Source organism: Tachypleus tridentatus, chromosome 11, assembly GCF_004210375.1.
Source record: "Tachypleus tridentatus isolate NWPU-2018 chromosome 11, ASM421037v1, whole genome shotgun sequence".
Classification (NCBI taxonomy): Eukaryota; Metazoa; Arthropoda; class Merostomata; order Xiphosura; family Limulidae; genus Tachypleus; species Tachypleus tridentatus.
The window spans coordinates 61,380,810-61,398,805 of record NC_134835.1 but is presented as its reverse complement, the minus strand read 5'-3'; the positions used below and the strand labels follow the sequence as shown (position 1 = coordinate 61,398,805).

At 30.3% G+C, this 17,996-nt stretch overlaps 1 protein-coding gene across 1 annotated transcript in view; it reads left to right on the top strand.

Moving 5' to 3' along the window:
• Positions 1-5,252: 5,252 nt before the first annotated feature.
• Positions 5,253-17,996, top strand: part of Mcm7 (minichromosome maintenance 7) — a 42,035-nt gene continuing 29,291 nt past the window's right edge. The window contains exons 1-7 of the mRNA XM_076467460.1: positions 5,253-5,471; positions 5,742-5,821; positions 11,189-11,353; positions 13,887-14,011; positions 14,412-14,592; positions 15,188-15,325; positions 17,703-17,885. Of these exons, the coding sequence (XP_076323575.1) occupies positions 5,441-5,471; positions 5,742-5,821; positions 11,189-11,353; positions 13,887-14,011; positions 14,412-14,592; positions 15,188-15,325; positions 17,703-17,885 (903 nt within the window). The 5' untranslated portion in view covers positions 5,253-5,440. The remainder of the gene's footprint in view (positions 5,472-5,741; positions 5,822-11,188; positions 11,354-13,886; positions 14,012-14,411; positions 14,593-15,187; positions 15,326-17,702; positions 17,886-17,996) is intronic.

The following is a 17,996-nucleotide window of genomic DNA, read 5'->3' as shown; positions in this document are numbered from 1 at the left end:
AAATTCAACAAAACAAACAGAAATTACTTAAACAGCCAGAAAATAGATTAAAATGGGGTCAAACTTAGTTCAAATGGCTTTGTTTGGTCTTTAAAACATTTTTTGCATCTATCCCTATATATGTGTTTACATGAGGTAAATGTATGTTTAAAATACGAAGATTCAAGTGTTGTTCATCTCATAAATATTGTTACTGAAATTGTTTTTACATTTGTTACCTTTCTAAACATTTGTTGGTGCAGATAGCCTAGTTGCTTTACACCATAAAACACCAAACTAACCAAATGTAAACATTTATTGAATTTTAACTTCAAACTGAATTAGGACCTCAAAGTTTGATTCGGATGATTTTCGAAATTCAAATATTGGCATGTCATCAGTATGCCAGTAACTTAAGGAAAGGGATAATATTTAAAATAAACAAAAGTGTTTATGTTTTGACAGATTTCTTTGCTAAATAAGAATTTTAATGACTAATCTGTAAATCAATTCTAGGCATATGGAGCCAACTATTAGAATGAGAACCACTGGAAGAAAGATAAATTGGAATCCAGCTATATTTGAGTGGATAACAGTTGGAAAGAAAAACATTGTAAAGATTTCTATAGATAATGTAATATTGGAGTGGATAACAGTAGGAAAGAAAAACATTGTGAAGGTTTTCATAGATAATGTAATAGCATTTTTTATAGAGAAAGAGAACTGTGGAAGGTTTTCGGGGATACGTAGCAGAGAAGGAGTATCTACAGATCCAGTGAAGACTGACTCCATCCAAAATTGGTCAGTATCAAAGAAAATGCAGGAAGTAAGGATATTTCTTCAGCTGTGTTATCTCTATGGTTGTTTTGTAAGATGTTTCTCAATTATTGCTCATCTTCTACACAAACTAAAAAAGACAAATTTTGTTGGACTGCTGACTGTAAACAAAGATCTACTTATTTCAGACACAGAAGCTGGTGATTTTGCGATGAAAGTAAGAACATGTGATTCACTACTGTAGAAAGGCACTGCATGACACAGAAAAGAAGTATTGTAAAACTTGAAAGGAGCTACTAAGTGTAATTCAAGCCCATAGTCATTTTCACCGTTTAGTGATGTCGAGAAAAACCACTTGTAGAGAAAAATATATATGTAAAAACGGCTTGTTTGGGTTGAGAAAATTTCTAACGTAGAGAAGTGAACAACATTTGTTGTGAACCTAACGATGACCAAAGAAGGTCGAAACATTGTTCGCTCCTCTACATAAAAAATTTTCACAACCCAAACGAGCCATTTTTACATATATATATTTCCATTGTTATCTGTTTGGTAAGAAATTTATGCTTCTGACAGATCATACAACTTTGTAATGGCTGGTGAATTTTCATAATGCAGAAAGCCAAGAAGCAGTATGACTGCAAAATGCCAGGAGTACAACTTTAATATCATACATTACCCTGGACAGGACTATGTGAAAGCTGACTCTATTTCAAAGCCTGTGTTTTAATGAAAGTATGAACACAGGGAAAAGAGGGAAGTACAAAATAGAAATGATGGCCAAACAAAATGATAATGAAATTATATGGAAAGTGCACAGGCAGAAGATATGAGTTTGATACAAATTTTTCACTGGCTCAAGAATAGTAAAGAAAGATTCTCATGGAAAACAGCCACTCCATATGGCCCAAAAACGTTGATGTATTTGGACACAGTAAAATTACTAATACTTGTAACATGGTTTTATATGCTAGAAATGGAAAGATACCAATGGATGGAGACAACAACTACAGTTGATAATTCCCTAGTTTTTACTTTCTGAAACACTGTCATCTCTACAACCTTCGAGGGAGAGGGGGCATTACAACACTATAATCCACATTAAGTTTCATGATAATAATAGCATGCTCAAGCAAGGTCGAAAATTGCCAGAATTGATGAAAGAGTGGAAAATAATAAACAATTAAGAAATGAAAAATTTAGAGAAGACTAAAAGGGAGGCAGAAATTTAAGGTGAAATTAACAAGAACGAGATATAAGATTTAGAGTAGTTGTGAATTTAGATCACTTTGTTAGAAGAATGACAGAAAATGCATAATTTAAGAGTTGAGAGACTACAGACAGGGTGCAGAAGTAATGTAGCATTGATACTGAGAGAGCTGTAGAAAATGTACAAAAGTACATCAATTTTAGGATAAAATACCTAGCAATTGAATTGGCAATTGCAGGGATCATTCCAGCCACATTACTCTCTGCAACTGCTCTAGAATTCCAAACCACAAACATCATTGACTCTGCATTATGAAATAGGATAGCCCATCTGGTCTACATCTGTTAAGACTATTAGTTATCCATCTGTCACTATAATATAGCTGGACTACGCCAGCTATATTATTTCAGGTTATATATTTATCGCAACAGTTCAACAATGCTGTCCAATTAAGAAATTAAAATATGATAGTAAAAGTCCAATTGGAAGCACATTATCCACCATTTGAAATAATTTTTAAAGTGAATAGATGGAATTGTGAATAACAAACTATTCATCTTGTTGCACATTTTTAAAAACCAGTAAATAGGTACTTTATCAAACATATTTGGAATATTATTCCAAAGGTTTATGAAAAGAGTAATGAGGAAGAATTAGACCTTAGCTGAACCTGCAAAATGTATTGCAAGACTTGCACACTTATTTTATCCAAATGTTCCATGTGAAATAACAGATTCATTGGCATAAAACTGTCTCACAGTTGGTGTAGTCAGTGGTTAAATATGGATTTTGAAATAGGTGGAGTTCCTCTTTATAATCCACTTTCACATTCTAATCAGAAGTTTAGGACATCAGTGGTATGAATTCACAAGTGGCAGGACTCTATTATATCATTCTACCTCAATTTAACTTCTGGCTATAGTGGATGAGGATATGTAAATTAGTGTATAGCAAATAAGTGCACACCTTTAAGAAAAACTGTTCCATTGGCAGTGAAACTTGAATCAGTTACATCTGAAGATAAACAGTTAAATATATCAATTTAGAATATATCAGAACAAGTTATGCAAATATATAAATTATCGCACATAGAGGTGTTTAAAAAATATCAGATGATTAACTAGGTATCGTTTTACCGAAAATGAAAGTATTTCAGTTTCAACTTAATACAAAATATTATGAAAAATTGCATATAATAGATTTTATATTCTTAATTATTCAACTGTTTATTCATAGGGGAATAAAAATTATCATGACAAAAGATATTTCAATACCATTTTATAAAGAACATATTGTAAAGGTTACAGACAAAATGCCGTTGGAAATAAAAACTTCTTTCAAAGAATAAAAAAAAAACTTTATACGGGCGGTAAACATAGACACTCCCATTTGAGATTTTCATAGATCATTTGTTAATAATAAAATAAAAAGGCAATATCCTAAAGATGAAAATACTGTATCTGCACCAGTTGCGTTATTTAAAGAAACATCTTCAGAAGTCAATAAATTCAGACCCGGCGTGGCCAGGTTGTTCGACTCGTAATCCGAGGGTAGTGGGTTCGAATACCCATTACACCAAACATGCTTGCCCCCTCAGCTGTGGGAACATTATAATGTGACAGTCAATTCCACTCTTCGTTGGTAAAAGAGTATCCCAAAAGTTGGCGATAGGTGGCGATGACTAGCTGCCTTCCCTCTAGTCTCACACTGCTAAATTAGGGAAGGGTAGCACAGTTGGTCCTCGTGTAGCTTTGTGCGAAATTAAAAAAACAAACAAACAATAAATAAATTCATTGGTAGGAAGCTTTACAGCAGGATGATAAACATTCACAGAGATAACAATATCTGACCATTGATAAAAGAAGAGGGTGGATTAATGAAAACACGAATGATTCGTACAGTTTCTAAACTACTTTAACCCTGGTAATTGTCTCTATTCAACATGATGTGGGAATAATTGAGCATATTCACGTACGGTATTCTTTTATTTATTCCTTTCATTTAAAATATATGGCAATAGTCCTTCACTCCAACGATCAGTCATTCTTCTCTTTGGAACCGTTACTGATTTATTTCAACTAAACACAATGTTTTGTCTTATTTCTTCTTAGTATAAACCACTACATCTGTCACTCAACATGATAGATCTTCGAATTTCCAGTCAAAGCGAAGATAAATTTTCGCTCCAGCTCCTGCAGTCAATTATATTAGTCTCCGTTACGAAAAAAAAATCTATGTTGTAATACTAGGACACGTAGCATATAATTTCAGATATGAATGTTATCTAGTTCACCATTTAGCCAAATACCTCAAACAGAAGTCACCTAACAACAAAATCACAACAAATACGAGGCTTGCTCTTTATAAATCTTATTTTTCAAATCGATAGATAAGTGAAACAATTCCGAGATCATGACAGACTTTAAAACCAACTGTTTCGACTAATCAATTTATTCAAAGCATGTCAAAGAATAAAAACATTGTTTAAAGAACAACAAGACCAAAAATACTTTATCTCAACAAATATAAATTGTATTTGTAAAAACGGCTTGTTTGGGTTGAGAAAATATTTTACGAAGAGGAGTGAACAACGTTTTGACCTTCTTCGGTCATCGTCAGGTGAAAACCCAAACGAGCCGTTTTTACAAATATATTTCTCTACAAGTGGGTTTTCTCGACATCACTAAATATAAATTGTTTTTCTTTGGACTTTTGTCAAAGGTTTTCTTAAAGGAGTGCTTAATAAGCTCAAGTATCACTAGACTGACTAGAGGTACGCGGGAAGTTTAGGGGCTCAAAATGCAAAAAAAACAAACCGTGTTTAGAGTTCAGACGGTGGACAGAGTGTTGGTATTCTGTTTTGTTGGCTTTGTGCTAACAAAATACAACGTACTTAAATCATTTTATTAACATGTTCTGTTTTCAATTTCTTAAAGTCAAGTTATAAGAGTGAAAATATGCATTTTATTTATAAATACAAGAGGTAATTTTATAGGATATTTTATGACTCGATATTATTTGTGTGTTTTATTATTTTACTCCTTCTGCATTAAAAACTCCCCCAGTTTCTAGAATTTACACCTGTTCGTGGATTGTTCACTTTAATATAACAAAATCAGGGAATAAAAAATACTCCAAGTGAAAAAGAGAGCTGCAGTAAAAGTGAGATAGAAAAATTCCCGAATGACAAATGTAATATGTGTAAAAGAGAATAATAAATTTAAGTATAAAAAAGATGCATAAAAGTGATTTTTTTAGACACAATAACTAACATCGCCCTCTATCAATGATATATCTAATGATTTACTTTTCGCGCCTTTTTTGTAACTTATCTTAAGGTGTTTATGTTGTTGTCGTAACTAACTTCAGTTTTTGTATATCAGTCTTACGCTGTTGTTTTAAAGGAAAACTTAGAAAACAATAGACAACGCTTTTAAATTCCGCCACAAACAACCGTGAACTTTGAAGTTGAAAATGCCCACAAGAGATTATGTGGATGACAAAGGTAAGGTGACGCGAAACTAAGGTTGAAGCTAATTCCGAATATTATTGCTCCTATGTTACTTTAATTTGGAAAGTAGGATAGTACAGCATAATTGTACGTAGACCTGGTGGAAACAGTTAAATACATGTATGAACTGTAACTTGAATTAAATCTTGATGTTAATGTGATTGTTATTGTTAAATAATCAAGTGAGTCAGTGATTTTTGATATTTAAACAAATTAAATGCATTAAGTATTAAAAACTAAGATTATTAAGTATTTTTATTTTAGAAAAAATCAAGACATTTCTGGCGGAATTCTATACAGAAGGAGAAAAAGGAAAGAAAGACTTTAAATATGGAAGACAGTTGGTGAGTTTTTTTACAGGCCGAATTAGTGCGACTGTTGATGTATAAATGACATCTGGTGTTATACAGTGTTATTGCGATGTCCATGCAGAATGTATTTCTAAATCTTACAGTTATTGGGTATGAATTTTGTACTGTATAGCAGTGAAGATTAGGTTTATGATAGTGAGATTGTATGCTTTTAATGTAATATTTTGATTTTAGGTTATTTCTGAATTAAATAAAACTGCTTAACCAGTTTTATGTAAGAATTTATTTTTATCAGATGCATTTAATTTAAAACATTCTGAACAGCATTCCACAAAAAACCCATTTAATTTACATCATGATTATTTAAAATCATGAGTAAAATTGAAAGGCTGCATGGCATAGAATATTTTATCAAGTGAAATTTACTTAAATTTTATATGCTTGATGGGGTTCTAAGAAGATTAAATACAAGTTTTAAAAATAGTAGTTTTAAGGTTTTTAAGTTGATTTATTGTTTAAAAATTTGTGCAGGTGAGAGTGAAAACAAAGTGAACCATGTTAAATACTGTACTATGTAGTGTATTATTATCTTTTGTTTTTAAGTTTTCAGATATACATTGTTTGATATTAATACTTATTTAGAATTGTGTAAAAATTGGGTGTAGTTGTGGTTGCCATAACCATGTATTAAAAATAGATCTAGAATTTTAAGATTTTCATTTAATTTTTAATTATACGTATGTGTGTTTGTTAGAAAAATCTTTGGTAGGTAGAAACAAGAGATAATCTAGACTCATTATCAGTATATTAAATGGTTAGTATTATAGCATTCAGTTACTGTGTGAGCATGGTGTTTAATCAGTGAGTGTATAATTCTTTTGAATGTACATATTTTATAATGTAATAAAAACCATAAAATATTGTCTGTAACTTAAGCTAGATGTAAGATTCCAAATGTATCTAATATTCATTGTTGCTACCTGCTTTTTTTTTAATGTGTTTACCTTTGAGTATTGCTTGAAAATTGTGTGCTGTGTTTGAAATGGAATACAGTCTGAAACTTGAAATGAACTGTATTAGAATTTATCACAGCAAAGTGTTTGTCTTAGTGTAATAAGAGAAGAATGGATTTCCTGTTTAGTGGTGTAATATTAAGATACTAAAACATATCATACATTCAATAAAAGTGCATCAAATACTGTTGTGCAAAGTTTCATAAAACTGTAAGAAGTTAATTTTTTTTTTTTTGCAAAATAAGTATATTAGTTTATTTGTTTATCCTACAAGCACAGTATAACATATCTTTATTTTAATTTCAAGTGAAAAATAGGCCTAGTAAAAATTATGATATTATGGACTCAAAAAGAACCATTCAGTTTTTATATATTTGTGTGAATTTACCATTGAGAAGAAGCAAACATTTAAATTCACCCTTTATTTTTAAGAAATGCATTGACCCCTTGTATATTCCATGATTAGTTTTAACGTAGACATAATACATTCATCCTGTTGGGAAAATAAAACTCTTAATTGGAATCTAGCCTGTCTTTTTCTAAATCTTAAATTTGTGTCGTGTTTTAATGTCTTCAGGATACAGTGCTTGATTTATGAGAAACTAAATGTGTTATGTTACATATACTGTGGTTAATGTTTGTACATCTTACGAGTTGATATGTCATTCTGTTCATCTTCAATAGTTTCAACATCAATGGAAATATTTGAAAGTTTCATCTCATCAGCAAAACGTTGTTAGTTACCAGATATGCTGTTATCAATATAACGAATGTAAATAAAAAAAACTAAGTAACTGACCCCTGAAAAATATTGTAACAAAAGTCATTTAAATATATTTCATGAATAACTGCTTTTATTTTTTCTCACGTAGCCACAACCCTCTTTAGATATAGTACTTGGTTTATCACTCATACGAAGAAACTTTTAACAGGTGGTTCTGTTTGATCCTGGAATCTGCTGCAAGTTTTTTAATATATATTTATTAAACAAATCATAAAATATATTTTTAAATCACTTGTCTTTTAGCTTTCTTTCATTTTGAGGTAAGTAACTGATTTGCAGTTTCAATGAACAATGTCTTCAGTAATCCTTAGAGTCCTAATACTTAACCCCTCACCTCTTCTCAAGTAGAATATGAATACAAATTGAAAAAGTTAACTTATTTCTGGTTCTGGGATGTGAATCTGATAATGTAAAGAACTGGTGGATTCATGATTAGAATTGACCAGGAAATGGTTAGGTAATAGTGATGTTTTTTTTTTATTGTAAAACAACCAGGTATAAGGTAATGACATTACAACCTATCTTGTGAGACAGTAATTAATTAATTAATCTAGTTTTAATATGCAAGAAAAATTTGTTCTTGAAGTAGTGAATAGGTTTTAATAATCATGTTTTTACTTAATCTCTATTATAAAGTACTTGTTGAAATGTGGTGTTTTTTGTTGTCTTGATCACCATAGTGAACCTGTACTTGTGTAGGATTTGTAGCATTGATGTTACTAATTTCTTAATTAATTAGCAGACAAACTGTTTAATTTTCTCTGTACAATCAGTTCAGAGTGCACATCATAACATTGTAGTTCATTCATAATTTAATTAAACAACTTTATCATTAACATATGTGACATGAAAACAGTTTATAAGTAACATTTTTATATTATTCAGGTTTTGACTTCTTTATTTGGAAACAAAGTATAAACAGATTTGAGCATTAATGTTCTATATCACATGCCTAGTCTTAGCTGCAATTTATTTTTCAGAATTTCCTAACCTGCAGAATAGTCTGTTTCAATTTTTAATTAATTAGCAGTGCTTTATATGCATAAATTACAAACAAAACTCTGAAATTGGAAAATAACTTACCATCTTTTTATATGTGCTGTGGTGCTAAAACATATGTCAAACCCACCAGAGAAGTCCTGCCATGCTCTCAAATTTTAAAATGTAAATATGTAGAGAAGAAAGTATTATAATTCAGTAATTAATCACTTGAAAAAGTCATTAAGCAACAACTCATTAATTAGATTTTTAAAAACTATTAATATTTTATACAAGTTATTAGATTTCTTTCTGAATGAATGTTTAAGCTTACTGCTCATTTAACATGATTCCCATGTGAACTGTAAATGCATATTTCTGGAAGTTAGTACAGTATTTATAGTATACCACTTTCTAGGCTTAGTTCTATATTGGTTATATTATTTATATGCTGCATGATATGTCATATGTCAGAAATCAGTTAGTAATATATTGTTTTCTTTTATTGTTTAGACCTGAAACAATATGCACTTGTTGAAGCAAATAATGATGAACACTTGTAATGGAATGTTGGTAAACTTCCAGATTATTGTTACCTTTTGACACATCCTGTGTATAAAATAAAAATACTTATTAACACTATTCATCTTGGTCTTGCCTACATGTATTTCAAATAATTGGTTGTTGTGGGCAGTATATGTAAACATGATAGTAGTAGTTACAGAGGTAGTGTGTGTGTGTATACAGAGGTTTACAAAGAAATATGCTGTTATGTCTATTACAATAGTTCAGAGGATCAGTTGTAACTTGTATGGATTTTAGTTAACTTGTTAGTATATTGTTTATTCTGATAATTAAACGATTTTGTCAGAAAATGTAATTAATGATAAAACACCAATGTGGTAAGAAGCATTTATTAAATGTTTTGGAATCTTCACAATAGAACTGTATGCGAGCAGTAAACAGTTTGTACACACAAATATAAGACAAGAAATTGAAGATTTACAGATGAAATATTTTGATATAAGTTTAAGTCTAGTGAAGATTGTGTTATTTAGCAATGGAAGAAGAGTTTCAGGAATAATTTTTATTTTATAAGAAGTTTAATACCATGTTTGGATGGTGAAAGAATTTTAAAGTTAGAGATAGATAAATTGGATGTCCTGTTTCTGTATTGTGTTGATAGTTAGTGGAGTTGACTAATTACTTCTCTTTTTACTATTGATCCTCTGAATCCACTAATATTACACTGTCTAATCTCTTTGCCAAAAGCATTCTTGATAATGGACTTTCTAAGTCAGATTTCAAATCTATACTTGAACTCTCTTCTGAAGACTCCTCTTTATCAATACCCTTTATCAGCAGATAGATAGTATTGTTATGGGTTTTACACTGGGTTCTACACATGCCAACATCTTTCTTTGTCATTACAAACAGAACTAGATTAACAACTGCCCTTCAAGCTTCAAACTTGTTTTCCACAGAAGGTATGTTGATGATACATTTTTATTTTCCACCATACTGATCATATCCAATGGTTTTTTAATCATCTTAATTCATAATACCCTCTATACAATTCACTCATGAAATTGGGACAAATAACTCATTTCCTTTCTGGATGTTTTTGTTAATCGTGATACTAAAGGCTTTTTAGCTTTTGTCTATTGTAAAGAACACACTTACTGGCCATTTCACTGTTTGACAGTTTTATATTTTTCTCTTTAAAACAGTCTATCTACTAAATGGAGCCTATTAATTTACTTCATCCTATCTAGCCCTTCACAAGGAAATTACTTTTATACAAAAATTCTCTTTTAAAATGAGTTTCCCTTGCATTTCTTGAAGAAAATAACTTCCTTTTTGTTCACTAATTTGTTTTTCAAACCACCAAAGATATCCACTGTACCAAACTTTCCTTATACATCTGTTTACCATATTTCAGGAGACAGAGCTTCCTCATCATGAAACAATTTAAAATGTATGTAATACCCACAATCCCCAAATTGACCTGAAAGTTATTATGAAACTGAATTTCAGATTAAATTTTTTTTTCAGCTACTAAGATTGTTTACTGACCACCCATTGTTCACATTTTGTTCATTTATACACATGCACAGACTGAAAGGCCTTTTGTATTTGTGAAACTAAACATCACGTTAAAGTATGAACCTGTGAACACGTGGGGATATCTAAAATGTGGAAGGCAGGTTATAAACCTTCTCAACTCTCCTATCTATCAGCACAATACAGAAACAGGACATTTGATATTTCTCTGTAACTTTAAAATTCTCTCAATTGGTTTCAAACACAATACTGAACTTCTTATAAACATTATAGATAAAAACTCCATCTTTAAATGATGCACAGTCTTCACTAGATTTAAACTTAATTTATTAATGTTACTGTTTTGTCTGTGGTGCATGTTCATCTCTTCCCCTTGTATTTGTATATTCAGATTGTTTATTTCTAACTTGTATCATATTTCTATTGTAATTACAAATATTGTTTTTGTTTTGTACTTTGAGATTATTGACGATGGAATTAAGGATTTGAAATTTTTAATAAATGCTTCCTATTATTAAGTTAATAGTTTATTTTATTATATTTTATTTTTATTTCATGAAGAGTAAGATAGCTCACAGAGAACAAGTGTCTTTGACCATTGACCTTGATGATGTGAATGATCATGACCCTGAGCTGGCAGATGCCATAGTAGAAAATGCTCGGCGCTATTGCGGTCTGTTTTCTGATGCAGTATATGATATGCTTTCTGACTATAAGGAAAAAGAGGTAATGCAAATTAATATAATTTTTTTTTGCTGGTAATAGTTGTTCATTGTTTTTGGTTATTTTATAGTTTACTAACACAGGATGTAAAATTTCTTTGAGCTTTATGTTTTGGCAACAGAGATGCCAAGCATTATTTTGTTGGAATTTGGGTTTTTAACTGAAATTATGCCATTTAAAAACCTAATATTATTGTGTTCCATAGTTTTAGTGCAAGGAAAACAAGATGTGGTAAAGGAGTGAAACTGATGCTGTCAAGACATTGAATTTTGTATTTTGAAACAGAAACGTTTTTGTAACAATGATTAAAATACTACCTAACCAGAAACCATATTTATAGTCCATTCAAGATTTGGAACAGTTATATTATTATCAATGGTAGAATGTTGAAGTGAAAGCTATCTAGTCAAGAATGTGTGTCTAAAATGGAATTGGGCAAAGAATTCTCTACTGGGACACTATCCTCACAAGAAGGAAATTGAGAATGAATAACTCCAAAAGAGATTTACTGTTGAAGTAAAAGTGAAAATTAAATAACACTATAATTACAATTAAGAAATTGCATTGCAGTATGGAATTCTGGTTAACATCCAAAGTCACAAAGGCAAGAATCCAAAGAAAAGAAAAATACAAAAAATGAATGTGAGATAAGTTTAATAAGCAAATGTTAGCCATAATGTAAACTAAAAGTGACAATAAAAGAAGGCTATTTTTGGGTGAATGCAACGTGTATCTGCCATGTACACACAACATTGTTAATTTTGACACCAGAAAATTATGACAACTCAGAAAAGTCTAAAACTGGAACATTAATGATTGGGACATGCAAGTAAGTATCTTTGTACCACATCCTATGTAAGTTGGTTGACTAAGATGAATAGTTCATGAAAATCCCAAATTGTTCTTTCTTTACCAGTAAATTGAGCAACAAACAGAAATTCCAGAATTGTATATACTTCTGTTTGGACCTGCACTACAAAAAGTAATTTTCTATTATATTCCCATAAATTTGAAATATGGCTAAGTAATTGATCCAAACCAGACCCCTAAAATTATGGGTATATTTAACCTTTTGACCCAATATGAGCATAACCCCTTTTTTATGTATACCTATGGCACCTTATAAAGGTATATTTGTAACAAATTCCATGTAATATTCAAAATAGGGCTGTGTGATTGACCAAAACCCCTAAAATTATGGGTACATTTAACTTTTGGAACCAAAATGACCAAAAAGGAGCCATATTCTTTTGTGTTTTGAATATATCTATGGGACCTTATAAAAGTATATTTGTAACAAATCCTTTACTAATTGGTCAAAATATGACTAAATAATTGACCAAGAAACTCGCAGTAATTTTAATCTTTTTGTAATGAGCTCTGATCTCCCTGAAAAGATTCAAAATGATCAAATCTAACTTTTTTGCGAGTCAGTGTGTTGTGAGCATGAAAATTTGTATTTGTGCCAATTTTCATCTTGGTGTTTGTAAATATGACTGCATTGAAGCTGAAAATATGTTTTTTGGTTTTGACTTTTGACCCCATAAAATTCTTAAAGATCCTTAAAATCAAAAACTGAAAATAGTATCTGGGTGTATTCGTTCAAGGTATAATTCTGCCAAGTGTTAAGTGAATCTGTTGAGAAATAATGGAATGGAGGTTGATTTAGAAGTATTTGGAAGAATTGGAAAACAGTGTTTTTTTTTTAGTGTAAAGAATGAAAAAAGTAACCACAATTAGAACTGAGTAATTTGTGGAATTTGATAATCAGTTAATCATTGAACTTAGTATTTGATTGCATTCAGTTCTGTTATTCTCACATGAATTTTGGTTATTCAGAATAATCAGACACTAATTTTTATAAGTTTATTATTTTGACCTTAATTGAATTAAACATTATTGAATACTTAACATGATAGTAATTGATGCAATAAATGCTCATAGTTAATTGACCACATTGAGTTAATCACTTAACCCTATCCAAAATAAGTAAAATTGGTATATTAATGCAGAACTCTTGCTAGAAAATGTAAACATTAAAATGAGTATACTGCCAACATGCTGTGCATTACAGTGCCCAAAATAAGTAAAAGTCAAGTATTTTTAGTGCTTTACTCTGTATTTTAGCACCATTTAAGGCTGTAAAGTGAATGCAGAAGTTAAACTGTTCTTACTTCTTTTAGGCTGGCATTCTTCATTAAGGGTTAGTATGAGTGTAGCAGCTGTTTTTCAACATGAATTTTCAATATTTTTAGTACTTTTTTTTCTTGTAAGATTTAAATGTTTTCTAGCACTACTTTTAATACTGTTAATTCTGCATTATTTGAATTTCTGTCTTACTTGAAACTGACAAATTTTGAACTTGTGACTTTGAGGACCTATTATTAATACAGAAGGTTAATTTTTATATTAGTGAATATCCAATGCATTAGTCAATAATAAGATTCAGGTATAACAAAATAAAAAAGTTGTTTATTAGGAAATAAATTTCTGAATTTTATGCTTATATTTATTAAAATAATTTGTTGATATCTAGGTAATAGCTAAAGACTCATTGGATGTTTACATTGAGCATCGAATTCTAATGGAACAACGGAATCACAAGCCTGGAGAGACACGAGATCCTCGAAACAGATATCCTCCAGAACTGATCAGGAGATAGTGAGTGTAAAATGTTTTTTTGTTTAAACTTGTATTAGTAAAAAGAATCTTATTATCTAAGTAGTAAATATAGCAGTGATTGTAATTGATGTTGATATTAGCATGGATGCCAAAGAAATAAGTAATAATGTACTCTTTAAATAAGTACATAATATTTCAACAGATTTGCATGCACTAGTCATAATAGAATGCTTCTGTTGGTGTAGAAATTGTTTTTAAACTGTTTTTGTTGAGTTTTGTCTTATAACAAGGAAATTAACTAGTTATAGTTTTCTATGTTTTGCTGTAGCATTTGTTAAAGGGTAATATTATAGCATTTTTCATATCATATCTTGCTTGTAAAATTTTTTCTCTGCATAAATGTAACTAAGGGTACATATATACACATATTTCTTTCTAGTGAAGTCTATTTCAAAAGTCCATCTCAACAAAAACACCTTACCATACGTCACGTGAAAGCTCGACACATAGGGAAGTTGGTTTCAGTGAAAGGCATTGTTACTAGAGCAACTGAGGTTAAACCAGTAATGTCTGTTGCAACATATACCTGTGACCAATGTGGAGCAGAAACATACCAGCCTGTATGTTTTGCCTGATTATTTTTTACTTTTTTGAATTTGAACTAAGTTGGAATAAAATGTATCCAAATTTCCATTTAGTGTTTAGCATTTATATCCACTAATTTGTTGATGTTTTTGAAGTCTGTAAGATTAAGTATGGGTTTATTTAGTTTAATATAAACTTGTTATATGTGGTGGGTGTTTATTAGAGTATTATCTATGTGTGTGTGAAGTTCTTTATTTGGTGTTTGAACATTAACATTTTGGTTATCAAATTACACTTGATATTAAGACATGAAAAATACCCATGTAGATGTAGAGAAACATGTTCAACAGTAAGAAATTATTACAAACTAATTTTTAAAGAAGCAGCAGGTGTGGAAACAGTATGATGATCAGTGGTAATTATAATATTATTTATAATTGTTTTCTTGTTGACAGAAGTACTTAACAAATGTACAATCATTATTATGCAATGCACTCACCAAAACCTTCAGTGAGCCAGTTTGAAATTACTGTCAGTTTTTTTGGTGTTTTTAACTCTTTGTTACTATATAAATTGTCACACCTAGGCAGTATCGCAACTTGCCTTCATAAAACCCTTTTTACCTTCTAGATAACAGGTTCTTCATTCATGCCGCTAATCATGTGCCCCAGCCAGGATTGTAGTGTTAATAAATCAGGAGGAAGACTCTACCTTCAGACTAGAGGTTCAAAGTTTATGAAGTTTCAAGAAATTAAGATTCAAGAACATGTAAGTGTTGTTTAGTTTGTAGGTCATTTGTTTTAACTTCAGAATAAATATAAAATATACTGGATGATAAGTTTTTAAACATGAAGATTTTTGTTTATAGCATAAATTTCTCTTTGACAATTATGTATTTTAAAATTGTTAATATAAGATTATTTGTTTTAAATATTTTGAAAAGTTCACTGAGAAAGTACTTGAATGTTAATTATAAGCTGGAAAATTATGGAGTTTGTTAATAGATTAATCACTGGGCTTAGTAACCTATTACATTCCACTAATCAATTATTCCTACGTTAGACTTTGATAGCTGGAAAAATTTAAAACAGCAATAATCAGAAATGCTTATTTTGATTAGTTGGCTGTTTTCATGCCATTAACTCTCCTGACACAGTCTTGGTCAAATTTGACTGACCACATGACCACTTTGTATGCATTTAAAGTAGTTGTAGGTTTGATACTACTAACTTTTAATGTAGTATGTATATCTTCACAAAATTTGGCAAATTATAAGTATGTTATACAAGTTTTTCACAAATGAGAAATCAGAATTTTTAATAAATTGAAGAAAGATTTGCCCATGAATATATCAAGTCTTTTTCATTTCTTACTTCAAGAAGTGCAAAATGTTTATTGTGTTAAGATTGAAAATACTTTTCTTTATCTCATAAACCTCAAATTTCATTTCTTTTGTCTGAAACATCATAAATACATTTCAGAAGTTTGTTTTCATTAGAATTTATATTTTATGTTATTTTCTCCCATAATTCTATACAGAATTGGTTAATTTGACAGACCTCATAATCACACACACAAAAAAATCAAATTGTTTCTTTTTTTTATCTTCAGATTGTAACATAAAATTACATTTTTTTATTCCAAGTACTTTTAAACTCATAACAGTATACATTTATTCATACTTAAATTTTTATTATTTTATTACTCTACGAACTTTGACTACTGTTCACACCATTATAAGTTGTAATTCATAGGGGTAACTTAGAGCTCATGTTATGCTAGTGAATTACATTACTCACGAGCTACTCCTAGCTGTTTTTGAGTGTACCTCATGGAACATTGTTATTATATTATTCATCTAATCTAATATTAACTAATCTAAAGAAATTTTTATTTTTATATTTTAGTTACTTCTATAATAATAAGTAAAAAATACCCATGGAAAAACAGGAAATTAAGTACATAATATGCTATTGAGTGTTAACAATATATAACCCTACTCTTTTATAATAATGTTCATAATGCACAACATAATTTTTATTTAATAAGAAAGCACTGAAGAATGTAGAATAATAACAAGATATAGCAGAACAAGTCCCATTATTATTAGTTTTTCTGGCTTTCTAACAGTGCAACAAGACCCATTACTAATTCATCCAGTCTAGTTGATAGACCTTTCATGGAAGCAGACCTTGTGCTAAGAAATATTGGCAATTCTCTGTTTAGCCAAAAAAGTAATATTATTTGATACACGAAAATTTTGGCTTTGTATCCATTATAAGTACTGTGTTATTAAATATCAGAGAGAACTATTGAAACATTCTGAAAGAGAGGATATGAAAGGTTGGTGTGACAAGAGAGGTCTAACTCTCTATTTAATGGCTCTGTAACCAAACAAAATTGAAGGCTCTAAAAATTATGGTTTGTCTGAGCTATGATGGTTTTTTAGTGAGTAATTTACATTAAATTTCACACGTACTGGAGAGGTGCTGAATAAATTAGAGAAAAATCACATTTCTCACACTAGGTGAAATTTAGGATTTTAAAAAATATTGCTTTACAAAATTAAGAACTTAAAACTTGTATACTATTAACATATGGATTAATAGCTATGATCTTATGCTGTACTAATTGGTATAACGTAAGCAAAAAGCAGTTTAATAAAATTTTGAATATAAGTTACTAAAACCTTTTATCATGCTTGGTAAAGGACACCTGTGTAGAGAGAGTTAATCAGTTTAACTTCAACTTTGCCTACTTCATTATTACTTGATATGATAATTATAATCTGTGCTTGTAAAGGACACCCGTGAAGAGAGCTAATCAGTTTAACCTTATCTTTGCCTATTTCATTATTACGTGGCAAAATCATTATAATCAGTGCCTGTAGGTAGTTGATTATATCAAGTTAATTTCTCGTCTTTATTACTTTAGGAATACTTGTTGAAATTTTACTAAACTTAGTTCTAAATTAAATACAGAAACAGTGAAAGTCAAATAAAGATTTTGTGTATGTATATATGCAAGGTGTTTGGAAAGTCACTGTGCACTTGTATATTTATTAACAGACAAAACTGTACAGTGACTTTCCTAACACCCTGTAGTACTTAATGTTTCTTTAACTAATGTTTTGTTTGTTAATCAGAGTGACCAGGTTCCAGTGGGCAACATACCTCGTTCAATGACTGTCTATGTACGTGGTGAACTGACCCGACAAGTGTTCCCTGGTGACCATGTTAGTATTACTGGTATTTTTCTTCCCATGATGAAGGCAGGCTTTCGACAACTTTCAGCTGGTCTCTTGTCAGACACTTACTTAGAAGCACATGTAAGTTTTGATGTTTTATGATTTTAAAGAGATGAATTCTGCTAACTTACACACACACACACACACACACACATCCAGTGATATTATTATTAGTGAGTCCTTTACATTTTT